General features: G+C 41.8%; 2 protein-coding genes and 1 long non-coding RNA gene across 4 annotated transcripts; 1 reads left to right on the top strand and 2 right to left on the bottom strand.

Annotated features, from left to right (window-relative positions):
* Window positions 1–971: 971 nt before the first annotated feature.
* LOC133964335 (sulfotransferase 2B1-like) lies at window positions 972–9,348 on the bottom strand. 2 transcript variants are annotated; one of them, XM_062398356.1, is made up of 6 exons: window positions 9,135–9,348; window positions 6,235–6,443; window positions 5,978–6,104; window positions 5,718–5,812; window positions 2,195–2,375; window positions 972–1,799 (listed from the first exon to the last, which is right to left on the bottom strand). In XM_062398356.1, the coding sequence occupies exons 1-6, from the start codon at window positions 9,271–9,273 to the stop codon at window positions 1,684–1,686; spliced, it is 867 nt and encodes a 288-aa protein (XP_062254340.1). In that variant the 5' UTR covers window positions 9,274–9,348; the 3' UTR covers window positions 972–1,683. The 2 variants fall into 2 exon arrangements, with proteins under 2 accessions (XP_062254340.1, XP_062254339.1); XM_062398355.1 differs by lacking the exon at window positions 9,135–9,348 and adding an exon at window positions 6,968–7,437 and having other exon boundaries at window positions 980–1,799.
* A 2,824-nt stretch (window positions 9,349–12,172) lies between these two features.
* Window positions 12,173–17,058, bottom strand: tmem147 (transmembrane protein 147). Its single transcript, XM_062399753.1, has 8 exons — window positions 16,958–17,058; window positions 15,768–15,868; window positions 15,274–15,343; window positions 15,075–15,140; window positions 14,842–14,978; window positions 14,655–14,739; window positions 14,238–14,359; window positions 12,173–13,159 (listed from the first exon to the last, which is right to left on the bottom strand). The coding sequence occupies exons 2-8, from the start codon at window positions 15,842–15,844 to the stop codon at window positions 13,039–13,041; spliced, it is 678 nt and encodes a 225-aa protein (XP_062255737.1). The 5' UTR covers window positions 15,845–15,868; window positions 16,958–17,058; the 3' UTR covers window positions 12,173–13,038.
* Window positions 17,059–23,566: 6,508 nt separating this feature from the next.
* Window positions 23,567–25,844, top strand: LOC133965353 (uncharacterized). Its single transcript, XR_009923867.1, has 4 exons — window positions 23,567–24,176; window positions 24,313–24,487; window positions 24,820–24,939; window positions 25,557–25,844. It is a non-coding gene; the product is annotated as an uncharacterized LOC133965353 (long non-coding RNA).
* Window positions 25,845–27,283: the final 1,439 nt, after the last annotated feature.

The raw sequence follows: 27,283 nt of genomic DNA, 5'->3' as shown, positions 1-27,283 counted from the left end.
AAACTAACAGCTTGAGGCACTGGTAGCTTAATCCTTTGTGTATCACCACTCAGCTCCCCCCAAGCAAAGAAACACCAGTACAACAGAGAAAGGAGCTGGGGGGTGGGAGGTGCTCCCTGTGATGTCTTCTAATCAGTCACACTTTGAGCTGATATTCATAAAATCCTGCTGAATTCATATTTGTGTAAAAGGAATAAACGGTCCGTCGCTTCTTTTGCAACAATGAAGTAAAAACCCTGCGTCGCGTCTCAGCCCAGATGTCCTGACTGTGCTTGTGATGTTACTTCTTGTGTTGTGCAGCAGTTTCAAAGGTATATCTCATAAACCCTAGAGAGTCAAACAAACACAAAGTAAACATCAGTCCTGTACTTGTCCTAATAACTTGAGATGAGTGCTGGTGTTTCTTGTTAGAGTGTAAGGTGAGAGCAGCTCAGAGGAGTGAGCAGAGGAGTGAGGAGGAAACAGAGCCCGACAGAGACCCTGACACAGGACCACTTGACCTTTAGTGAGCATCTGTCCTGGACCAGTGGTGTTATAATTATTCAGAGCTAAAACAACATGAATCAATTATGTTCTGTCTCTCTGTGATCGATAAACACTCCTCAAAATCGAGATGTATCCAATAGTGAAGGATTTTTATTTAATAGATGGTGACGAGTCATTTTTCATGATGTTCAGATGCAGTCTCATGAAATCTGGAGCGAATCAAACAAACACTAAGTGACTTCATGTACTGATCAGGTCCTGATAACTAGTGATGAGTGTTTATTATTGACAGTGAGAGCAGGTCAGAGTGGAGGAGGATGGTTATACTACCAAACTTGCTGAAGGAATGTTTTTTTGCATTATTTTGATAATAAATGAACACGAAATATGCATTATTTTGATCACAGTGTTTGATCTGTAACACGATCATTTCCCAATTTGGATTCAATACGGTACATCGATCTACCTATCTATGAATATGCAAATATAATTAATGTATGAACAGAAACTTGGCAATCCTCTGACACCTATAAATGAACAGTACACACATGGAACCAAAAAGACTGAAAGATGGAACACATTCTAACCCTAACCTAAAGCAAGTGTGCAAATAATACAAATTAAAACGATGTAGAAATTTATGTGAGCCATGATATTTATTGAAAGTGTATTAAAAGTTTCTACAAGCTGAGCTCCGGGTGCCTTAAACATGCATAACATGTCACATTTTGCATACAAGCAAGGAGTCAACAAGAGTTGTGTTGTTTGTTTTAACCACAATAAGAGGCAGGGAAATAACAAAATAGCTCATTAACAAGCTTATTTACAGATGTGAGAATCCAGATGATCACTGTTGAAGCAGCAATCCCTTGATGGCGGTTTAACATAAATTCTCATCCAGGGCAAGCAAAACAATTGTGGAATTAACCTGGAAAATGTTACATTTCACACCCCAAAAAACTGTTGACATATATTTAAATGTGGTGGTGGTCTCTCCAGGTAACAGGCTCTGCAGCTCTTCTAAATCCTGTTTGAGAAGCTGGATGATGACCAGAGTACAAATATCAGTAAAGTGATATTTACTTGTCTGCCTAACTTTGAAATTGTTTGGCCCAATGAGCACCAGTTTCCTACTCTGACAAAAATATCTTTTGTACATGGCTCTTTCTCCCTCTGCGTCTCTCCTCTGGCTGTGGCTCAGTCCAGACTCCACGGCAGAGAGAAGCTCTCACCCTCCATCTCTTTGCAAATGACTGATGTGAACCGGGCCAGCTGCTCTGAGCTGAAATGTTTTTTCCAGTCTCCAGCAATACCTGACATGAGATGACACACAAACACACATTAACACTTCAGAATTACCACTTGTAGAAATTCAAGTGGTAAGAAAGGCATTTTTATGGAGACTGAAAATCCTCTTACATGAAGGGTTATAACTCAATAAAGATGTCGACCACAACCAGGTAAGTATTTAAATCCAGTCAGACAGTTTAAATGTAATTCTGAGAAAACTGCATTGGACCTTAAGTTAATGCAGAACTTATTTTTTAGCATTTCAATTTGTAGAAATTACTCAACTCTACAGTCAGTAAGCAAGAAAAATTGCCATCAAAACGTGAGCACAAGCAAAAAGTTGAAAATTAACAGTTGTTCAAATAATCAAAATTCAGCCACGCCTCTAGCTGTTTATCATGGACACATGGAGCCTCACCTTTCCTGAAGAATGGAGATTTGTCAGAGTCCATGTATTGCTTTGGGACCAGGCTGAAGTTGGACATGTTGTTGTTCTTCATGGTCTTGAAGGTGCAATGCTCTGCGATCTTCTGAATGGTGTCTTCACTGAGGTTAGTGCCCAGGAAACCAGATAAACTCCTGAGAGACGCAGGCAGGTCCTAGAAGGAAAGCACACGTGACCTTTTATTGTAGCTTTTTGAAGCAGCAGTTGTTCTTTGTCATCTCAAGATAGAAATTCTCTGACTTTTCTGGTTGATTTCTATGATGAACGATCACCAAAGCCATCTGATGGTCTCTGTGACGTCACTCAGACTGGACAGCTTACTAAGTAAATGAATTACAATAACTGAATTGGCCCTTTATCCAGTCAAATACCAGAAAATTTGTCATTACAAATTATCATATGGAAACTTTTTGCTTTTTCATATTATAATAATTAAATATTTGAGGTTTGGGAAATTGTTACTTTTCAAAAAGAGCACTCTGTCTTATTTTTACATTTGTCATTTATTTTTGGTGTCACCATCCCTCTTTTACCTTCCTTCCCTTGTGTGTTTTTCACCCCTGTGAAACCCTAACCCTAACCCTAACCCATAATATAAATATTTAAGGTTTGGGAAACTGTCACTTTACAAAAGAGAGTACTCTGTCATGTTTTCTTTGTTGTGCCAGTTCACACTTAAAATGAACTAGTTCACGTTCATTTTTTCCATTTTTTAATGGAATGGTTAAGTTGAGAAACTTACGATTATGTGTTTAGTTATTAATCTATGGTGCTGGATCATGTCTGATGAGCTCTCAAAGCGCACCTGCAGTGGCTTCACGGTCCACCAGGGGGCCTCAGCCCACACTTTTGGAATGACTGCTCTTGAGCAGAGTTCTTCAACAGAAGGTGCGGTAGAACAGCAGGGGGGTTGCGAAATTTCTGGTTCATATGCCATTTTTTTACATTTTTTTAATTCAATTTTTTTTCCACGAATTTAAATTTCTTTAAATACACATAAACTTGAATCCTACATATAGTAGCGAATGGATAAATCGATACAGAAGACATTATCTTTCAGTCAGCAATGCACACATTGAGCTGCACACAGGAGCTCTCTCAAGCTGGCCAGTTCACTCACAACACAAGACCAACCCAGACCTGTCCCTCCAAGTACTCCCCTGTACACAAAGAGGAGGACCTGCCCCTACTGCTGCTGTGCCAATCACAAGGCCGCATTTTACACGCTGGCTTTATCAGGTTCCCCGTGATTTGACGAGAGCCTATTCAGTCCACAGCTGATTAAGATCCCAGAAACGTGGACGCACTCCGCAATATCATTGAAACGAAGCCTTGTTAAAAAAATAAATAGAACAAATATGAAAAAAATAAACGATTTAGTTCAACCAAAAATCCTTTTGCAATCATTTTTGCAAAATATTCCCGGTCTAAAACACTGCAGCTCCTATCCCAACAGCCAATACTGAGGCCAATTTATGATTATGCCAAGTGAAAATGGATCGTTTTGTAACTCCCGCAAGCACAAGAGAGATACCCACCACCTCAGAAACCACCAGTGAAAATGCAGGTGGCGAGGCGGCACCTGCTGCTGATGTAGCAGCTGATAAGGGTAAGTGCAAACGAGAAAAGACCCATTACATGTCATTCAGCTGACGCTTTTGTCCAAAGCGACTTACATTTTTAGAACACTCAGCATTTTATGAGGGGCCATTTTAGGGGTTCAGTATCTTGCCAAGTACACTTAGGCATGCAGATGGGAAAGACTGGGATTTGAACCGGCAACCTTCTTGTTGAAGAACACCCGCTCTATCCCCTAGGCCACGCTCTCCCCGACCCAAATATATACAGGTAGTAATCCGAAGTTTGGATTTACCATCAAGGAGACAGATGGCACTGAGTTACCAATGTGGGTCATTTGCTCTAATGTGTTGTGAGACAAATCTGTGAAGCCATCAAAGCTGCAGCGTCACTTGGAGACAACCCACAGCCACATAAAAGACAAACCTGAATACTTTCAATCTAGTCTCACATCCCCAAAGTTGGTGAGCTAGCTTTGAACTGCTCTTATCAAGTTGCTCTTCGGATTGCCTAGAACAGGGTTGTCAAACTTTTTATCCCCGATACACATACAGAAAAAAAGACGAACGTCTGAGCCACTCACGCCGCCACGCGCCCCTGCCCTGTAGCGGACTGTTGACAGTGTGCCTCAATCACGTCACTCAGGGCGGGGGGCGTGACGACGTTCTGAAGGACAGCTGGCAGGTCAGGGTTGTGCTGGGCACCACCTAGTGTCTAAACTGAGAAGTGCAATACAGTGGGCCATAGTCCATTACATTACATTTAATTTATCCAAAGCGACTTACAACAAGTGCATTCAACCCCCGAGGGAACAAACCCAGAACAACAAGAATCAAGAAATAATCAAGTACAATTTCTTCAAAAATAAATCAAAACTACAAAGTGCTATAAGTAGGTGCCATTTAAGTGCTACTAAATTGTTAGTTTAAAATAATTGTTAGTATTTCTTTCTTTTTTTTTGGATGCGGGCAAATTAAAAATGGATGGCGGGCCGCAGTTGGCCCGCAGGCCGCAGGCCGACTCCCCTGGCCTAGAATAAACAGACACTTCAGCAACTGAAATGTGTAAAACAATGTATCAGTCGTGAAAGTTGCCAATATAGTCAAAACGAGTGCTTTGCAAACACGTCTCTTCTCTAATCTCTGTGCTGCTGGCGGAGAAGAACACACTGTACCATTCTGAGGTTCGATCGCTTTTACTCTGGAACATTGTTGTCACGTGTGCTAGAACAACTTACGTCTATTAGGGAGTTTTCACTTCTCCAAAAGCACACAGAGCTGGATGCACTTTTCAGTGACAATGTCTGGGTCCCCAAACTTGCATATCTTGCTGACATTTTCGCTGAGCTGAACAAACTTAACAGTTCTATACAAGGCCGCAATACACATGTATGACAGAATTGAAGAATTTCTCCAAAAAATCCTAAGATGGAGGGAGCCTGTCATGGAGAGAATGTTTTCCATGTTTCCATCAGTGGATGAGCTGGGAGATTGTGCTGTGCTCTCGCCTTCCGTTACACGTGCAATGCGCTCGAGGGACAATTTAGGAACTACTTTCCTGAGGCTGACTCTTGGCGCAGGGACCAGACAATATCCCAACCAGATGTTTTGATTGCTAATTCACTTCATTTATTTGTTCAACAGGGAAGCTGTAAACAAACAGGACTATAATTTTAAATCATTTTTTAAAAGAGCCCCTCAGAAAAAGGGCTCTTTCTATCGAGAAAGAGAAGGGGCAGGGGCTCAAGCCCACTCTGATGTATGTGTGTGCATGGGCCAGGTCTGGCCTATATTTCAAGGTACCTTTCAAACTGCAGACACTCTATTAACTTCTATTGTGAGTTAACCATAAACTCTGGCCTAAGAGAGTAATATATCACCATTTACAACAACTCATAATTCGCTTGTGAGAGTTTTACCTGAACCATTTCTTCATATGAGATGTACATGATTCTGTCTGTCAGCTCTGTGTGTCTCCAGCTCTTCACATGGTCCGTCCATTTTCCAAACATCACTGCAGGTTGTAATACAGTACACATTAATTGAACCAACTACTGCTGTGCCAGAAATAACAAGAGTAACTTAGTTTTTTCCCTTTTTGCTCACATGATAATACACTGCTAAATTCAATACTTCTGATATTCATACACTTCTCTAAGTAAACTTTTTAGGATGTGACCTCTGCCATGCAGGAATTTCTCCATGAACTCATCAAAAGTTCCTGGATCCTCGAGGAATGCTGCCATCTGGTGGAAGTAGTATGAAGACACAAGGACGTCCTTTGGGTTCCTGACAACATAGATCACCTATTGCAAAGAAACAAGTCACAAAATGAAAAAAACTGAAGAGGCAAAATGTTTACTATAGATGTTTAATAAAGGATCAGAGGAAGAGAAGTACATCAGGGAATATCTCACTAAGCTTCCACAGGTTTACCTTGGCTTTGGAGGTGTGAAAGGATGCAGGCATGAGGTGATAAGGAAAATGAGTGACTAGTGCTCGCGGAGATTTCAATTGATCCACAACAATGGACAATCTTTTCTCCTCCAGCCAGGGCACCCTGTCCCAGTTTGGAATGGTTTGGATTGGCTCCAGGTCGCCACCATTAAGCACCAGTGGCAGAATCTCCTGCATCCAGACTGTACCTATAGAACAATACAGAAGAGTGAATACTACAGTTTCAAAAGTTTTTCAAGAGCTGCCCACTTTGCTTACACAAGCATTTCACAGTGAGGCTTAGTCAGAGCAGAGAAACATGAGCCTTTAATAATTAAAATTCTGTAGTGTGTCTGTTTTGGCAACATGGATTCAGGCTCACTTGGTTAGTAGAGTACAGTTTGTGTTATAAAGAAAATTTGGATTTTCATTTTGTCATTTTAGATGATCAATTTGGGTTCCCACAAGGCGGACGTAAAATAAAACTGATCTTTATTCAGTATTTTGATTTCACTTCAACCCCGAGTGTTAAATCTCAGTTTAGTAATCTGCTTGCATTGAAATCACGATCTCCTGTAAAGTTACTGAACAGAAACATCTCGAACTAACGTAGCAGCGACAGTTCGCCAGGACCAAGGCTCCTGTGGCTCATGTTAGATAAGGCATTTAAATATCTCAGACTTTCAATCAGAAGAAACAGAAAATCTCTTTGGTAAAGTTCAGACACACAGACCTGACTTCGGGTAGGTGACAGCGATGACGTCATCGTCTTTAAACTCGAATTCCTGCGCAAACTCCAAGCTCACTGCGTTATGAGTCTCCTTGGGAAGTCTGAGTCCACGATAGTCCAAGTACAGCTCTTCAGAGGACATTATGGTGCGAGGGTTCAAGCAACGTCCAACAGAGTAGACACACTTCACTGATCGTTCACTCTGAAGGAGACGCTGTAAGCAATGTGGGGCGGTCCCTGTCTTCCTCTTTACAGTCTATGGCAGAGGTATTCAACTAAAATGTAAAGTTCAAATATAGGGCTTAGCTTCAGAAAAATGTAATAAATGGAGCAAAAGCTATAATTTCAATTTGACTCAAAAGTCTCAACCAATTTTACTTTTTATAAATCTCAAAACATCTTAACAATTGAACCGTTTCAGAATCACTTTCTTCCCCTCTTACATCCCACTCCGTCTCACTCCTGTTTCTCTTATTTTCTCAGTGTCACTCTCATCTGTCTGCACTGTAGAGTCGCAATGTTACCCCCAACTGCCGCCCCCCCGGAATGTACAGACTTGATTGGCTGAGTAGTATCACGTGGGATGGCTTAACTCGCATGCAATTGGTCTGTGCGTTTTCTCATCCGCTAAACCACTACCGTAGAGACTACAAAAGCTGCGCCGGTAACAAATAGAAGCAGTTTTAAATCATAACCTTCTGTTTTGGCTGTAGGTCCGGTACCGCACTGTACGGCTTCTGGGTCCGGACGCACACCCCTGCTCTATGGTGCTCTATGGTGTCACACAGCCGCCAGCTGCACACAGACCAGTGTTGGCCAGTGTTGTGCCAGTTCCCACTTAAAGTGAACTAGTTCACTTTTATGGTTGATTATTTATTGAGAGGATTTTTGATAATGTATGGTGTCGGTTCATGCCTGCGTGTCCTGACTGTTCACGTCACGTCCTGTGTTGTAGCTACCGAGTTTTTTATATGCAGTCTCTTGAATTCTGGAGCGAATCAAACAAACACTGAGTTACTTCTTGTAACTCAGTGTTACTAGTGTGAGTTTGTATTGGTTACAGTGAGAGCAGGTCGGAGTGGAGGAGGATGGCTACTCCTTAGTAATAACCATCCTCCTCCACGTAGTTTGAATGAATGGGCTTTTGCATTATTTTGATCACAGTGGCATGGAGGGCATTTTGCACACAACCCCTCTGTTTCTGCTGAACCTGTGGCCTCTGAGCATCGCAAAGATACCCCTTGTATTGTGAGTTGTGCAACAGCCCTCACTAAAGAGGCACTAGGGGAGTTTGGCTAACTCCTACCAGATATAGGAGGGTTTAGGTCTGAAAAATGTAGGGATCCAAAACTGCAAAATGCAACAATAAACTGAGGTAAACCCACTTTTTATCTACTGACCACTGGGAAGGGCTTCTAAACCCAACTATCCAAACTATCCTTCTCAGGAGAACTAGTTGAGATGGTTAAGATGGCTTGTGTGTTTGAGTCAGTACTGTAGGGCACCTTCTTAAATGGCTTCAATGTCAAAGACCTTCCGGTTAAAATTAAGCAAAATTAAACAAAAAATCTTGAACAACTTTGTGGTTTTGCATAACCACCAACGGTCTCCCTGTGTTTGACATGTTGTTGGTGCCACGACACTTTCTTAAAAACCATTAAGACCAATAAATTCGAAAATATTTTTCCAACTCAGTGTTGTGGTATAACCAGCAGGAGACCATTGATGTGTAACAGAATAAGCGTGTTTTGAAAATTGTTGTAATATCTCTTCTCTGCCCTTGGTGGATGGTCCCTGCAGACTGGTCTCACAGCTGTACACAAGAGTCCAGTGTTATGTGTCCAGTTCGACTCGTCTGGATGGACATAGGCTTGTAGCCCGTTGTCCACCTTACTGTGGCGGGAAAGAGATTGTATTTTAACAAGGTGACTCATTGAGCACTGATTTCCTATATGCATGTTTTTTTGCTCAATGCACGTGTCAACATGATCAGGTATATTAAATACCATCCACCAAGAGGCGCAAATGTGCCATTATGGTGAATTCTGGTTAAAAGAAACATGCCTTAAAAAACAAACTTGTGCTCAAAAGTTGGAAAATGCATCCCAACACATTCCCTGGAGAAAAGTGGTGCTGCTAAAAAGAGACAAACATGTGAAATGCACTCTACCTGATTTGGGGTAAGTCACAGCAAACACATCAGTGTCCTCCACGCGGAAGTGCTGCGCGTACTCCAGGCTCTCCGTGGTGTGCGCCTCGGGGGGCAGGAGCAGGTCGTGGTACCGAATGTACTCTGGGCTGGAGGACATGGCGAGTGCGGCTCCAGGCTCTGGAGCTCTGTTGGGGACTGGTCGCACAGTCGATGCTGGTGCACACTTCTCTCTCTGAGCCTGGGCTACAATCTGTCAGTTTCTTGTTCCCTGCTGCACACACTCTCGCCGTACAATCCCTGTCACCTGAGCTCCCCACGATTTGCCCAGCCAGCTGACAGGGCTGAACCGCGCTCCTTGTTTCCTTGTACATTGTATTGAATTGCAACCATCAGCTGCAAATCATCAGCTCTTCTTTTAATTCCAGGGTCTGGAATCTCCAGAGGCCTCGTGAACCACATGATTCAAACAGGGAGTATGTGATGTTGAACATGCTCTTACTCTTTTCTGACTGTGGCTGTCCAACATATGACTGAGGCGGTGATAAAGAAGAAAATATGATTAGCTCTCCAGCTGTCTTAATACAATATTTTGTCCTCAGGGATGTTTTTTAAGGTACCAACGCTGAAGGCCGGAGGAAGGATTAACTAGCACCCGGGAGTCACACTGTTCTAATTCTCCATGGAATCCACAAGGTCAGTGAGCCACCTCCATTACAATTAGTGAGCGTGTGTAGGAGTTTCTACACCCACACACAAATAACAGCAGTGTCTGGACAGAGAAAGTAGTATTAGGTAACAGCGAAGCCCATAGTGGAGCTTCAATAATGAGAGCTTTGTTGGACTCCACACGGCCCAGCTGAGAGAGGAAGAATGAGAAGAACCATAAAGAAACCCAGGCAGAAAGAGGGATGGCAGAGAAAATGTGATGTAGAATAACAGGGGAAGTGTGCTTTTTGAAAGTCTTCCTTTATTACTTTTCTATCTTGCAGAAAGATTGTGAGAATCTCATTCCGTACATTGTAGTTTATTACATTCAAATGATGTTCAAATTCAATGAGGAAAGCTGTGATCAAATCTAAATAATGAGAGCATCTCCCACTTTCTGTTTCCTTGTTAACCAGTCTGTCGTCATCTGATCGGCTTGACTTGAAGATAGCTTCATCATTTGACAATTATGATAGTGAACCGACTAAACTGAACAAATTCTGGTCCTAGCTCTGTGATTGAAGTGTGATGCATGTCGCTTGTATTTGTTTTATATACAAATGCATGTCAGAGCCAATATTCAGGGCATCATCTCATTGAGTTAGCAGTCTTGCTCTCCAGAGACACTAACAGCACTTGTGGTGGCAGGTTTCACAGACTGGTGCAAAATCTCCTTCTTAAGCATCAATATAGCAAAAAAAAAAAAAAAAACAGAGATTATTGTAGATTTTAAAAAGAATCCCACGGTATCTTCCCTCTTGTCATTGATGACCAGGTTGTTGAGGTTGTATCCCAGTAAAAAATATCTTGGCACTTTTATTGCTGACCTTCGAGCCCCATGTGGATGTGTATATATTTTGACCGGAAGTTTCAAAGTTTTGACGTCGATTGTACTTTTATGAAAATGTTTTATTGAATCTGTGCTCACATTCTCACTGGTCTGCTGGTAGGGCTCCATCAGCCTTAATAAGAACCAAATAAGAATAGACCACAGGCTTTCGTCAAAGTGTACAGCAAGATTGCAGGCATAACTTTGACTGACCTCCACAGCCTGGACAAAATCAGGACCTTGAAGAAGGCTCGCTCAGTCCTGTCTGATGTCACCCACTGTCTAAGGAGTATATGTTGCTTCCCTCTGACCGCAGATATTCTCTGTCCAGATGCAGGACCAATAGACTTAAAAACTATTTTGCCTCTGCTGCAAATTGCCTTTTAAATGTCTCCATGAAAGTTTTTTTATGTTGTCTACTGTCTTTTGTTTATTGTTGTCATTTTACTGCTGGCTGTAACTAAATTGCCCCTCGGGGATAATACAGGTATCCTTCCATCCTGCCTTACCTTTATAAACATGGTCCCATCAATAGGCCTCCAGTCTTTAACTTGTCTAATTCACCACACATGACATTGGCATTTCAGGGATAATCCAATATGTTGAGGATTCGGTCTCCGTTAATCTAATAATTGTAATCAGTCTTTCTTGCAGACGTTGTGTGCAATAAGAAGCAGAGTAAATATATCTCTGCTCTTTTTTTTTTTATAAATCTTCATCATCAGAAGGAAATAACTTGTTGAGACTTGACCTCTGGCTGTATGCAGGGTAGAATTTAAGGTGAGGTTTGTTGAAGTTCAATTGAACAACCTCGTTCCACTTTTTGTTCTTCACCCTCCACCTCCCCAAACACAGATTTACTGAAAATTGTTCTCGAACACCAAAAGAGGCGTTTTGAAAACTTGAGAACTTTCTTTTGTGTGACCTGTTTCTTCCAGAATTGTTGGACGTGTTTTGATTCACTCCCTCTCTCAGGAGGGAATGAAAGGATCTCTCTCGGCCCTCCCTTTCATGACTATACAGTAGTTGACTCCAGCTGTAAAGTGTAACAGGACAAGTGTGGGAACAGTTTGAACTTTTGGGTCTTTGTCTGGAAATGGCAAACTCCAACTAAGCTGCTGCAGGGAGCCACAGACATTAAAATTGCTTTAACTTTTAACACATTAGGGTTACAAATCTGAAATGTTCATCATATAGGAGAATATCCCTTGATTGAAGGGACAGGTGAGGGATGGTTACACTTGATGCCTGCAATCAGTGCTAGTGGTTTAAACATAAGCTGCGTCTCCAGACGATTTCCGTGATCAGGGTCACTAGTTCTTCCAGAAAACTTCCATAACAATGTTGATTTGAATATTCAGTCTATGGTTTAAGATTTCAGAATGTGGAGATGACAAATCTTGCTCAAATGAATGAAAAATTACATAAAAGGCAGAAAGAAGAGTTTACCCACTCGACAGTCATGAGATGCTCTCGAGTAACTAAATTTACTCCAGCTTCAGTCGCAAAGATAAACACTAGGCTCAGATCACAGTGTAATTTCTGAATACATGATAACAAAGTTCACCATCGCTGACAATCATCACGCATGCACAAGACACTCGGTATCTGGAGTAACTTTGTGATGGCAACAAAAACAAAATAAAACTATACGATATTCACAGCCAGTTTAAACAAGAGAAAGACGTTTATGTCGAAATCACAGATGATTACAACTCAACATTATATCACGATGCTGAGTAAAGCTCGGTTTATTATCAATTTAAACAAATATTTTCAATGATCAAAACAATCTGTCTACAGTTTTATTTTAACTACTTGTACATTTATTTGGATATAAATAAATTCATACAATTGTGGCCACACAATTAACTATCAAAGAGCTACTCTCATTCATCGGTTAGAAATCCACTCAGTGAATCTAATCTAAGGATTCAAACTGGCGCATCGGACAACAAATAGAAAAGAAAAGTGTTATTTATAAAGTTCACATTGTTTCATTTAATCTGTGGTCACGAAATACAAATTTCACCCTTTCACAAACCAACACAGCCAATCAGAAGCCTCCCGATCACCATTTGTCCTGAAATGAAACAAAGCTGCACACTGAGTTCATGTCTCCCATCATCAGACCATACAGGTTCATCAACAGTAATTGGATAAACTGGGTAAGTGATCATTTGTTGGCTCGTAGGTCATCCCTGGTTTTTGTAGAATGGATCACTGCAACTGTGGAATTTCAGCGAGCCTTTTTCAGCAGTCTTTGGGGTTGTATGTTGAGACTAAGACTGATACGGTGTCAGGGGTCAGCTTCTGATTCATGACAACCCCCCTGGTCCACTCAGGACCCAACAGAGTGTTGAAGGCTTGTTCCGCGTTGCTGTTGACTTAGTTGCTGTGGACCAGAGTGACGAAAAGAAACAGCGAGCAGAGAGAGATGGCACCAGTCAGCACGGCCTTGACCAGCAGCACTGTCCAACTGCCCAAGATGAAGACATGGACAAACAACCTGGAGATACAGGCAGAAACATAATGTAAGCTACAATTTAACAGGACCAAAATCAAACAAAACACAAAGCACTGTCACTGCTAAAACCATCCATCACTGCGATGGATGAGTAATTATGTCAGAAGATACTTGACCCACCATATATCACATGTGATCTCTCCCTCTTTATGCAAAACAACACAACTTAAAACAGGATTTTTCTTGGATTAGTAAGTACATGTATGGTAATAATACAGTCGTATGAGTTAATGTCGTAGCTAGAGTACAGTTTGTAAATTACCTTAATTGCCTGTCAGTGGATTGTAAATCTCATGTACATTGTACTATTGGTCGTCTTGTTGCTGTTAACTAGTGACATCCTGTGGCTTACAAAGTTAAGTGCAGTTACTCTGCAGGTAGTCAAACCTTCATGGAATCGAATAGACTAACATGGGAAATCGGTTTCAACCGACTTATCTTTATATATATATATATATATATATACTATATCGCTCTCCCTGCAGCCAAGACGTGGTTTGCTTAGCTCAGCATGAAACAACTGGAGGTCACGTGAAGTGGCTCAACTGGATCAGTTCCACAGTAACAAAAGCTGTCCTTCAATACCTCTAAGTAGATGTTTTCAGACATGCACTGAAGTGGTCTATTTTTTTCAGAGGGGCTGTGTGTACCAAACTCAAATATCCGAGCCATTATCGGGAACTGTGAGTCCCCAGGTAAAATGTCAGTGTGCTCATGTGAGAATACAAAAAGGAAAAATTCACAGTGACCCAGTGGACCTGATGATGATCCTACACATGTGACGAAGCTAAATTGGAAGAATACACACATCTCAGGATGAAAAGAGGCACCACCAATATAGAAGACAAAATTTGGAACGAGATTAGAGAGCTTTTGGTGATAAGGGCTGATGCTGGTGTCGATAAGCTGTAAACAAAAACCTGTGATTTCAATAGCAGAATTTACACGTCATGTCCTGCCTCCTGATTGCTCTACCCAGGCATGACCCCTCGTATAAAGGCTCCAGAAAGAATCTCCATTTTCTGTGTGTGTGTGTTGAGAATAAGAGTGTGAAACTTACTCCATTAAGAAGGACTTGTAGACACAAAGAGCCAGCAGCACAGTGACAGGAAGCCTGAAGGTCTTAGGAAGATCGTATCGCGTAAACATCCACACAACTGCTGCCATGGCAATATAATGGACCTATATAGAGTCATAATAATCACTGGTTATGTTTTTGTTTTTTTGTTTTTTTAAACACAGTCTGGTGCTAAACAGACCTATGATGAGACAGGACAAAAGAGGAAGCGGTCTAAGCATGAAACATAAAAAAATTCATCATTATCTGAACGTGCAGACTATTACTGTCATCTATTCTGTGGACTGTTGCTGCCAATCAAGAAAACACTTCTATAAATATATTGGAGGTATGCAAAAAAACTCATTAAATGAATGACAGAAGATTGCAAAAAGACAGAGAGGAAGAGCAGCAACTTACCAGACTGATGTTGGAGTCAAAGCTCATCTGGATGTATTTCCAGTCAAACTCGATCCCTCTGGCTCCCACCCACAATGGAAGACACCTGAACAACCCCAACAAGACACAAATTCAAGGTTTAGATATGTACAATAACTTGATCAAATGACGCTGATGTTTCTTCTGCACAACCCGAGCAATTGTTTACCTGGACATGACAAGTTCTGCGGTTGCCCAGCCCATGGCAGCCACCATGATCTTGTACTCCCCTTTACCGGCATTGCGCGACATGACAAGATGGAGGCCCAACAGATCGGCCAGGTCCACTGTTGACTTCATAAATTCCTGGAGGATATGTAAACCAATATTTCAACCTCCTTCACAAACTTGCATTTTATGTTTTTTTATATATCAGACAGAAAAGTTCAGTTCAACACTCACCCCAACAAAGTCATAAACTCCAGCTCCTCCTTCCCATGTGGGGAAAAATGTAGCTAGGAACAGCATCTGAAGCACAAAAGGAAAAGATATGATTAGATTCAGAAACACAAATGAGCTGTGACTTTATATACTTTGGTTGTTTATCTGCAATCCCCTGGCATAAATGACAAATCATTCGATCATGAAACATCTCTCTCACCTTACAAAGCTGGACAAACAGATAGGTTGCACCCGCCTGGACACATCTCCAGAAGGCATTGTACTCTGAACTAAAGGTTAAACGCACAAACACAGAGTTAAAATGCTAAAACTGTAAAATGATGAGCTAAATAATGCAATATGTAACAGGTTATTATGAAATAATCTAGGACGAAATGAGCAGGATTCAATGTTGCTGTTGAGAAAACGTAAACTCAAATAAAGGAACACACTACTAAGAGGATTATGTGGACCCCTCCCAAATGTCCGACATTGCTAAGAAGATTAGCAGTTGGTAACATTAGTCTCTGAGCATATGTTACTGCAACATTATAACAGACCAGACACCATTTTAACAATGACAAAACATTAGCAAAAAATCTAATTCTATTTTAGTTAATTCCATTTGAATTCCAGTGCCTCCCTCCCTCCAGTCACAGTTATTTGTCCTTCAACACCAAAGCAGCAATTTCCCTGATTCATACAGATACTTACAGGCCGCTGCACTTGTATGTTATAAAGTAAGGGAAATACGCGAGAGCAAAGCAGTTTCCAAAGTGAAACAGGGTCATGATGTGGGGTCACAGTTCTGCTCCCTGCAGAGAGAGAAGGAGAGAAGGGGAGAGAGAGAGAGAGAGAGAGAGAGAATAGATTATTTATCCGATTTTTTTGATGCCATGCCACATTGTCGCGCACACATACGCACACACACACATACAGTTTAAGACTGGAACACTATAAAATGTCTCAATAAAACGGTTTAGTGCAAGAAATGTAAAAAATAAGATACAGACATGCACTGACAAACATCTCTTAAAACAATAAAAAAAAATGACTTCACATGGCCACCCAAAAGACATTTAATTTATAATGAGATAAAAGGAAGAAAACATATTAAATCCTCACATTTAAGAAACGAACACCGGACAATACTACACGTTCTATCATGTAATCAATTATCACACTTGATTTAGATTTTAGTGACTCGTCTTAGATCCTCTGACCAGGGCTTACTGGACTCGTCTCATATGCTCCATTAAACTAAAGGTGATCTGACTTCCAAAGTTGTGGCCCCCACACTATGAAATACTCTCCCTTCAGCTTCATGATCTGCATCACCTATTGAAACCTTTGTAAAAACATCTGAAAACCCATAAACTCACATTGGCTTTGGTCTCACCGTGACCATGCAATGATTGACAATGTCTTTAATTTCTTTCTATTGTTTCTCTATTTGTACGCCATAAGTTTACCGCGTATTACTACTTTCTGGTGTTATGCTATTCTAATAAAGCACTTTGGTCAGAGAAAGCCGCTATATTAAATTAACTAAAAACTGTTGTTAATGGTTGATGTCACATTACTTCCGCTACATGCTGATGTGGCTGCTACACGGCTACTTACAGGGTGATTTACACAATGAGTCAGTCACCGCCGAGTAGAATGTTCGACCAGGGTATTTTACAGAGGATTGACAGAGCTGATGTATCGTCGAATGTCACTAAGAAAATGAACAGCTTGTACGCCAGCTAGCTAAACCGTGAGCCCCCTGCACACGCCGCTGCGGATGCCGTCTCAGCTCGGGTCTCTCTGTTCTATCGGTTCAACACGAACTATGTGTCTCTAGCTCGCATGTGATCCACATGACAGCAGCTGTAACACGGGGTTTAATTGTCGACACTTACTGAGTCAGAGGAGCCGAGAAGAAGAAGATGAAGCCTGTTTTACTACGGGCTCGTTGAATGACAAGCGGAAGTGCAGATGGTTCCACCTGGAAATGCCTCCGACATCGTCACCGGTAGGAACGTAATAAGTTGTTCCGCACGATGCCCTACTTCGATACAGTTTCCAAGATGAACTGTAATCGAATAATTTATTGAGGTATAACAGTCTGGTTAACATCTGTATTTCCACATATTCTGCATTCAAGAAGCCCCCCCCACACACACACACACACACTCGAAACAGGTAGTGATGATAGTTTATAAGCAATACAGGACCACGTATAGCCACTGGTAGTGTAGTAACAGTAAAAAAAACTGTTCATTAAGGTGGATTAGCTTCAGATTTGCGTCCCACCATTTTGTTTTCCAACAATATAGGTCTAACCAAATGAAGGGAAATCAGTGGCTGCCTGTGGTACAATCCAACTACATGTGAGAACTATTTAAAAAAGGTCTGAAATGGCAGAGAGGCATTTAAACTGTAATAAGAATAATAACTTGCTCATTTTATTTACAGTCAGAGTAGTCTGATATCCAGATAATTACATTTTTGTGGATGTGTGTGTGTTGTGATATATGTGTGATACAGGAGATTCATTAGTATTTATAAGGATTTAAAATGTCTGGTCTTCTTTACTTGCTTTATTTAACCAAGTCGTCCCTTTCAGGTGGTCTTTGAACTGAAATTAAATCAAAGGCTGACAGTTCTAAAGTTGAACGACAGACAGTCCCTAATAGTACACACACACCACTGTTCGGTTAAAAGCCATTGATAGAAACTAAAGTTGGTTGTTACTATTTATGTAATACACACAGCTTTGCTCTGACATCTGAATTTAAATCAGATTTTGAAGAAAATCAGATTTTCAAAAAAATAAAGCAAAATGTCATGTTCAAAATGACATGAGGGAATGCAGACTTGCAGTGGCTGATAAGCATTCAGTTAGCGAAGAGCAAAAGGAAAAAGATTTTGCCACAGATTTCTCTTGTTGATATATGGAGATGTATGATATGAGTTTTAAACTTGGCCCAATTCTTGAAAAAGCTCTATCAGTTAATTTACACATAAAACAGACATTAATATTAGAGCAAACTTTTTAAATTAAAACTCTCCATTCTACAATTGTTTTATTTTCTCTTCTCCTATCACCATGTGCCCGCGGCAGATGAAGTTTCTTCTCTCTGAGCAGTCCCTGGTGGGCCAGTGGTTTGTGCCATGTTTTGACAGAGTGGTGTAGTGGCTATCACTATCACCTCACAGCAGAAGGGTCTTTCTGTGTAGTTGTGCATGTTCTCCTTGTGTCTGTGTGGGTTTTTCTCCCACAGACCAAAAACATGCAGATTGGGGTTAGGTCAGGAGTCTCTCTAAACTGTCCATAATTGTGAATATGTGTGTGAATTGTTGTTTGTCCCTATGTGTTGCCCCTGGTGACCTGTCCTGAGTGTCTTGCACCTCACATCACCCAATGTCAGCTGGGGTTGGCTCCATCTCACCCTGCAACCCTCAGAGGATACAATCTATGTACAGATTTAATTTCAAAATTAATTTGCAGTTATAGTTTGGCAAATTTTTTACAAAAGGCTTTCACCATGACATGATAAAAAGGTGTGGTTTATTTTTCTTCTATTTTTCTTTATAATTAAGACATTCTAGGTCGTTTTATTTCTGCAATACTAAAAACTGTTCAAATAAACTGTGACTGCAGGCTCAGCATCTTGTAGGTGTACATGCAGGACCCGGTATAGTCAGCACATGGTGTTGTCATGTCCTTGCAGTGCCGCAGGGCCTCCTCCCACGTCTCGTTCGTTTTCACCAACACCAAGTTGTCATCATAGCAGACAGGCTGCAGCTCCTCGGAGCACTCTTTGCGGTGCCAATTGTCAGTCTGAGGCTCAAAAGAGCCACAGTCTGTGTTGAGTGGCTCTCCTGGTGCCCGGTCACTGCTCTGTGAGAGGTCACGTCCTGCAACTTCTCCTCCGATCCAGGCTTCCTTGACATCAATTTGGACCAACCACTTACTCAGCCAGACTCTGTCCACTGTGTTCCACGTTACTAGGTCAATGTGGTTCCTCTGGCAGTACCTCCTCGCCTCTGTCCAGGTCATCTTCTCATGTGGACAGTAAACAGTGATTTTTATGTGAGTAGCCTCCAAGCAAAGAGCAGTAGTGAGCAGGAAGCAGAGAGTGAGCTTGGGGCTGCTCTTGTTCCAAATGACTGGTCCTGTCTTCAGATCAAGTCAATGCTGCATGTGTTTGCAGGACCAAAGGCCCAGGTGGGATTGTGGTGCGCTCAGTAGCTGGTGAGGAGCTGTCACTCTTCTCTTTTAACAGCTGCGGACACCTGGTCACTCCCACGTGGACACTCCTCCCCAGAATCAGCTGACCAGTCTTTTTTCTTCCCTGCTCCTCCTCTTCGGACACTTCCTTATCTCTTTTTATTATTTGTATTCAACCACTTTCCACCAGTTTTTCTCCTTCACAGTAAACTAAAATCTCCATTTTCCCTCATTCAGATAATAATTGGATCAAATTTGCATTTGTGTACTATGCTTAAGAACTCAAATTTCACCATGGTCAGTAATATTCAAAAGGTAAAAAAATAAAATAAACAGTTTTGTTGACTTCAGTTTGCTTGTTATGTTACTACATGTACTGAGGATGAGGGGCAAAAAAAGATTAACAAAACAGAGTGGAATCAAATTCAGTCATGTGTGTGAAGCGAGAGCCTCGGTTCCTCTGGATCTCTTCGACTGATTCAAATCTTCTGGATTCAAAACTTTCTAGCATCCGTGCTTGAATGGGGAAATCAGGCTTCAGGGAAATGACTGGATTTCAATTTTCTTAGTCAAGTGATGCTGATGACCAAGCCCTCTTGGTGTCCTCTGTCTACCCAACTACTCTTATATTACTTCTGTTGGCATGTTATGCTTTTAAACAATATGCATTTTGGTGTTTGAATTAAAAGGAAGAGCAGCTCAGAGTAGGCAGAAATGAAGATGTCAGCTGAGGGACTAAGACTAAATATAAAGACACATCTAGTCGCACTAGTGTTTTTATTTATTTACCTCCACAAAGGAGAACACTGTGAGATACAGCATTTTTCTACATATTCTTTTGATTTCTCAGAATAATTCATGGATCGTGATGGGAAAATCAAGTACATTCAGGGGACGGATAATTATGAGTGGGTGCAGTTTGTTGCAGATCAAAATACAAATCACGATCTAGTTATTTAGATGTTTTTAATAGGAGGACGCTTGGGTCTTGGCCGAGGTGTTCGCTCTAGTTTACTTTTACTTTTCTAGTTTTGAAAATGCATTTTTCTTTATTTTTTCAAGCTCAACGCAAGATCTGCCGACATTCAAAGGGAATTGAGTCGACCCAAAATACAACCTGTGGTTAAATCACATTTGTCTGAAATATTGTCTTGATTGTACAAAACTAGCAAACAGTTCCTCCACTGAGAATGTTCGGACTGTTTTGTTAAATCAAGTGCGTAATAGGGCAAATAGACAGAATGACCCTAATTTTGCAGCTCTGATGTGTTTTTTATTACATTTTCTGATTTCAACAACTTTAAAAATCTCCACAATGATTGTTTATTAACATGTGAAATATATTTTAAAAAGGAAATAGAAAATTTATTTAATTGTACATCTGAGAAAATGACCTGGACAGAGTTACCCTGAGTGGCTGGTGTATGTATATTTAAGGGAGCCTTTAAAAAACGAAATTTTAAAATGTAAAATATCATCCATACTTGCGTTCAACAGTTTTCCTGTTGCAGAATGATCAATTGACCAGTAGGTGGCACTGCAGCACAAATCATAGTAAAAATATGATGACTTTTTAGGGGAACATTTCTTCTATATTAGGACACAGTCTGTATTCTGACTAAGACTCGCTGTATTCATCGTTGTACCTTCGAATAATGTGTGTATATCCTTTGTTACTGATGCTTTTATCAGGGCCCAAACACTGACAGGCACTGACTGACTTGAGGCCCTATTGAAATTGTAAGGATTATTATTAGGGCCTGAGCACTGACAGGGTGAGGCCCTATTGAAATTGTAAGGATTATTATTATTATTCAGGCAAATGAATTGGCTTTTTGAGGACTTAACATGTACAAATTCGTACCAAAATTTGAATGTTAGAAAGTGGTGAAAATGTACATATTCTGGAGGAATTTTCAATGGGCGTCGCAAAATGGCTCAACGGTGCCCCCCGAGACCCAACGGAACATGTTCACATTGAGCGATCTTCACAAAAAGTCGATACACAGGTGTATCATGAACAGACAAACAAAAAAGTCTTAGGTACAATCGGAAAAACGCAACAGGAAGCCTGCTATTTTGCATTTAGTGGCCATATTCCAAATTTTTCATAAATTTTTTGTCACACGATGTGACCGTGGCGTGGCCTCAAAGTTTGATTACACGCCATTAAAACATGTGGAAACAGAGGAAGAGGAGAGTTTCATCGAGCAGCCGAACTCCCTCAGTGGCCTGATTCATGTGAGTACTCTCTCATGTGTTGAACAAGTAAAGACTGGATTTGTACCAGTTAGTTATCTGTCAATCGGGACCTGGATCATCTGACCTGAAACCTGTTTTCAAATCCAGAGCGATCCAAAGTTTGGGGTGGCTGAGATGGAAGACTGCATGGCCTTTGTGTCTCTGTTGGAGGGGCTGCTGCATCTCGACGGGGATGAGAGGATCTATCTTGGCTCTCTTCGAAGGCGGTCGCATTTTTCTCTCCCTCTCCTCCCCCTAACCTTCCCTGCTTGGCTCCTTTCGTCTTGTCTTGTTTTTTTCTATACTTGAGAGACTCTCTCTGCAACGCTCTACGAACTTAAAATCATGGATTTGATCAGTTGGTCTCTCAACGCAATTGACACCATCTTCTCGACGAGGAACTCGGATTCGGGGGAACTTGTCTGTCCTGCCGGGACGTTTGCAGCTGGTTACTCGATGGACGCTGGAAGAAGTGGCGTGTCGTGTGCCTAGCGGCCCTTTCCGTGGAGGACGTTGAAGACATCTACCTATTCGGAACCATGATTACAGGCTTTCTGCTGATTGGATTAGGCGTTACCCTGGTTTATGAAACGGGGACAGCTGTCAAAAGCCCCTAAGGCTGCCCCACATGATTGATGATCGATTCGGAGACCTGTTGGAAAAATTGGTGAAAGTGGAGAAAGAGTAGAAGCGCAAATTGGAATGCGGCTACTTGCAAGTCCAAACAATCCCAATCTTATTTGTTTTCGGCCCCCCCAACCAGCACGGGCCTGGCCAAAGCCGTTGCTGGAACAACAACTCCCCTGAAGAGCGCTGCAGTGAGACTCTTTTGCATTCCCTTCCCCCTTCCCACAGACACCTGTGGATTGTTGTCCCTGTCTAGGACCCTATCAAGGCTGTCTCCATGGCAATGACAATCTGCGAACTGAGAAACTGTTTGATTGTGGCCTAGGGGAAGACGACAACCCACACCTACTTATACACTGCACTCCTCTAGGCGCATAGTCTGGGGGTTGTTTTTTTCTCCTCCCTCCCCTCATGTTATGCTGTAATCTTTCAACCTTCTTTCCATTTCGTTGCCTCTTTACTTGTACTCTGTGTAATGACAATAAATTTGAATCCAATCCAATCCAATCTCTCCTCGTCAAGCTCTGGAGCTGACATTCATCTCCATGAGCCACCTGAGGGAGGACGTCCACAGCAGAGTCTAGTAAGTGTCCACATGTCCTTTCACACTGGACTAAACACTTCAAATTGGATGGACCGATGGTTTTAATTAATTGACAGTGGCTGATTTACTAATTGATTGTCTTCCCTAATCCAGTCGGACCACCTCCCAAGAAGCAATGAGGTTCTGCCCCACTGAGGACAACGTCCACTGTTCAACCTCACACAGCGGCTCTACTGGCTCCATGGACCAAAAGTCCTTGGATTCTGTGGAGGCTCTAGACTCCACAAGTGCCAACAGTGAACTGTCCTGGTATTCTGACCTGACAACAGTGTCCACATACACCACCTGCTCACCACCTTTCAATGACACCAGTGAGGAAGTTTCCAAAGGGTCTGACCTGATGATCAACTCCAGAGATACCTCGGTCTTGTCGTCCATCAGAGATGATGAAACCAGTGAGGAAGTCTCCTGGAGTTCTGACGAGTCCGCAGACGTCACCGCTGCAGCCAAAGCCTGTGACCTGACAATAGTGTCCTCAGACACCACCTTTCAATGACACCAGTGAGGAAGTTTCCAAAGGGTCAGACCTGATGATCAACTCCAGAGATACCTCGGTCTTGTCTTCCATCGGAGATGATGACACCAGTGAGGAAGTCTCCTGGAGTTCTGACGAGGCCTCAGACGTCACCGCTGCATCCAAAGCTTCCTCGGGCGGAAAGAAAAAGCTACTGAAAAGAATTTTAAAATTCTTCTCGTGCCGCTGTCCGAAATTGGAGGACTGAATTATTTATTTATTGGTGGTTTTTTATATACATTGTACAAATATTTTTTAAGTACTCTTTACTACTTTTTTATACATTAAATGGTTTAAATACTTTTTTATGCAGTGTAGTATTTTTACTACATTTTAATACTTTTAATATTTATAACATTTGGATCTGCTGCTGCCTTATGGCTGCCGTGTGAGGACCTAGTGAGATTCAATACATTGTTGGAGATTAAGAGTGAGAGAACACCAGAGAATAACTGTGGGTAGAATGAAGGGTTTGAGCATCACTAAGTCACAGCCAGGTGATCAACATCCATCCTGAGTTATCCAATCACAAGTTGTCGATGCTACGATACAGGTCTGAATGTGTCTGAACGCATCCTGAGATCTGAGACTCAGTGAGCAGGAGGTAGGAGACTGAAGTCTCTGTTTATATTCCTGTGCTCAGGTGTTGTCTACTCCATCAGAACATGTCGCTGCTCACAAACTGTTGATAGTGTTGTCTTATCACGTCTCCTCTTCTCTCTTCAGGTAACCATGCTGAAAGTCATCAGTGACCTGGATTCGGATCTCACCAACATGGTCAAGTTCCATGAAGAATTCCAGCACCTGGACCAGACATGTTTGGTGTTTGAGTGGCTGGACATGAGTCTCTATGACCTGCTAGAGCAGTGAGAGTGGGAACACCGTCCTCTTCATGAGATCCGCCCAGTTTCCAAGCAGGTATGTAGCAGCGATCAATGCATCATGAAACCAACACTCTTCTGTTAGAGAGATCCCCAAAACCTAAACCTAACACCTTACAATAGCACATGGAAGAAATAATTCTAAATGTTGCATATTCTTTGTGTCCCTGCAGCTCTTGGTGGCCTTGGATGCCCTGAAGGGTCTCGGGGTCCTGCACACGGACATAAAACCAGACAACGTTATGTTCGTGAACAGGAAGGATCAGCCCAGAAGTTAATTGACTTTGGCTCCGCCATGGTGGCGTCCCAAGTCCAGCTGGGGCTGGAGATCCAGCCGTGTGGGTACATGTGAGTTCATCCTGCAGAGTATCTGTTTAGCAACATTATTTTCTCTGCCCTGAAATGTTCCAATTTCAGGGCAATTTCAGGGCTCATGTCTTTTCTTCTCAGGGCTCAAGAGATCTCTCTGGGTCTTCCATTCTCAGATGCCGTCGATGTGTGTGTGTGTGTGTGTGTGTGGGGGGGGGGGTGTTCGGGTGCATGCTGGCACAAAAACTGTTTTCTGTTAAATGCGAATATCAAATGGTATTTAACATCTAACCAAACATATTTTATTTATTTTTCATATTCATAGAGAATGGCAGTGGATGTGATTCTCATATTCTGTCTTCTGTCTGCAGATGAAGAACATGGGGACAGTGCTGGGCCAGCCGCAGGACCACCTGCTCCGTGCTGGCAGGTGCAGCAAGCAGTTCTTCATCGAAGAGGAGGGTGAAGACAGTCCATCATGGAGACTGATGGTAGAGTAAACATGTCCTTTTTAAGCCACCGCAAACGTTTCTGAAAATGTGTCAATAGCTGGCAGCTATGGCAGCTTAAACCGACAGCATGCAAAAAAAAACATGCATGCTATAATAATCTTGAAAATAATGTTACAAAAACAATGTGAAATGTGTGAAAAGGCCTGAGCACTTGTAAACTCAGGACCTGATGCGGTCGCGGGGCGAGAGCAGGTGGGGACTGGGCAAAATGCTTCAATAATAATTTTCATTTAGCGTTAAATTATCCAGCGACTTACATAATGCACTTATGTAAGTCGCTGGATAAAAGAGTTAGCTAAATTTAATTTAATGTAATGTAAAAGATGTAATGGGTTCGTATTTTGGATGGATTATTTGTATTATTTGTTATTCATTGTTTACTAGTGATCGTATTAATTTCACAGGAAATAGATCATCAGGATAGTGATTTGGTAAAAAAAAATGTTGGCCCTCATAAAACATTACGCAATATTTTTAAACAAAAAGTGACTGAAATATATGAAATCAAGTGTATTTATTCAATTAACTAAACATAAGGTAAATATGCTTTGTATTAATTGTAATGTTAACAAATCGAGTAAACATTATTTGACTAGATCACTAAAGGAGACTATGCGCTTATGTGGAAACGTTATGTCGTCACGGACGTGAACCCCAGCCTTGGATGGAGACTACGTATTTTCACTGAGCGGGAAAAACGTGACGTCAACCTTATAAGGAAAGTCCTCCCTCTGCCCCTGGATTTTCCTGTTTGAGCTCACCTTCGTAGGCTAACATAAACAATGGCTTCTCTCCCTCCCTCTTGCTCCATTACTCTCTCCTGCTCCTAGTATCTACTGTTTACCTACTCCTTTGCCTCCTTTAACCCCTGTATGTCGTTCGGGTCTGTGGGACCCATTTTTCAACGTTTGCTAAAAGAAAAATGATGCGATAAATATTTTTTCAACCTGATTGGCCTTGGCTCATTTTCTGTGATGAACATATGAAAGAACATATTTTCAGTGATTGTACACCGTAAAACCCCCCTACACATTGATATTACATGTGGTGTTCGGAACCATTGGACCCAGGACTAAATAAAGTGTTAAATAGTACATTTCAAGCACCTCTGCTCCCACATTCCTGCACATTTTATGTAAAAGTGCTCTGCCAGTTTCTGCATCTCACAAGGATTCTGTGGATTTCCCTTTGGATTTGAAAACTCCAGCAAGGATAATAACCCCAAAGTATGCAAATAAATGGGTTTGGTCCATCTCATTCCAGCTTTCTACGATAAAAACGCTGTCTCTCCAAATTAGTGCAGAATGATTTACGTATAAAAAGTTCGTAAGAAGGCTTGATGTCCTGCACATGAGTCACTGCTATCCGTGTTGGCCCTGGTTGCATCCTTATTACATTGGCAGCCATGCGATTTCATACTTTTTTGACATCCATATGTTGGCTGCTGATGGCCTGGCCTGGATTTGGGACTGGCTGCAGATGAACATAGCTGGCTGATGGTCAATCTCATCCTCTTCTTCAAACTCAATGTCAGACTCTGAATTGACAGAAACATGATCTTCATATTCTCTAAACTCTTCCCCTTCATTGTCTTCCAAAGATTTTCTCCCTTCAAAAATAATTTTATATAGAGAAATCATTATATTGCTTGTAATTGGGATAAAGTTAACATCTGTTAAGTATTTTTACATATATTGTTATAGCTGTATTGATTGAAAGACTGAATAATGCGGTGGGTCCACCAGACCCACGAACATTGGCTGAGTGACCAAAACACGAACACCACACAAGGGTAAACGGTAGTGGTACACTTAACAAATGTAGTGTATTGGTAGCGATGGAGGTGAGGCTTAGTGACTTAGAAGCCCGGCTCGGCAGCTTAGAAGCTCTGTTAGCTATAGTTAGCCACCCCCCGCTTGCTTAGTCCCTTGACCTGTCCTGAGCAGCCGTGAGCCAAGGACGGCTGGGTGACTGTCCGGAAGGGGCATACTGCTATTTTATGCCCACGATTAAAGACCCACTAGTTCACGTTCAAACAGATTCTCTCCACTCTACGACAGATCTGTTGAGAAGCAAACTCTGGTCATTGGCGACACCAGCGACCATAGTCATTTGCATGGCAGGGGCCAGAGCAGGCAACATCGAATCCAAACTGAAGCTGCTGGCTAAAAGAAAACGTAAATACAGTAAGATCGTAATTCCCGTAAGAAGCAACGACTCCCGGGTTCGTATGTGTGCTTTTGCAAAAAAAGACATGTTCAGCCACATGTTGTCTTTTAACCGCTGGCTGTCAAGGTGGGGTCCTTTTTTGGGGACACCTGGT

This window comes from Platichthys flesus, chromosome 11 (genome assembly GCF_949316205.1).
Source record: "Platichthys flesus chromosome 11, fPlaFle2.1, whole genome shotgun sequence".
NCBI classification, from domain to species: Eukaryota; Metazoa; Chordata; class Actinopteri; order Pleuronectiformes; family Pleuronectidae; genus Platichthys; species Platichthys flesus.
Note: the sequence above shows the minus strand (reverse complement) of the source record. Positions and strands in the feature narration are given on the sequence as shown.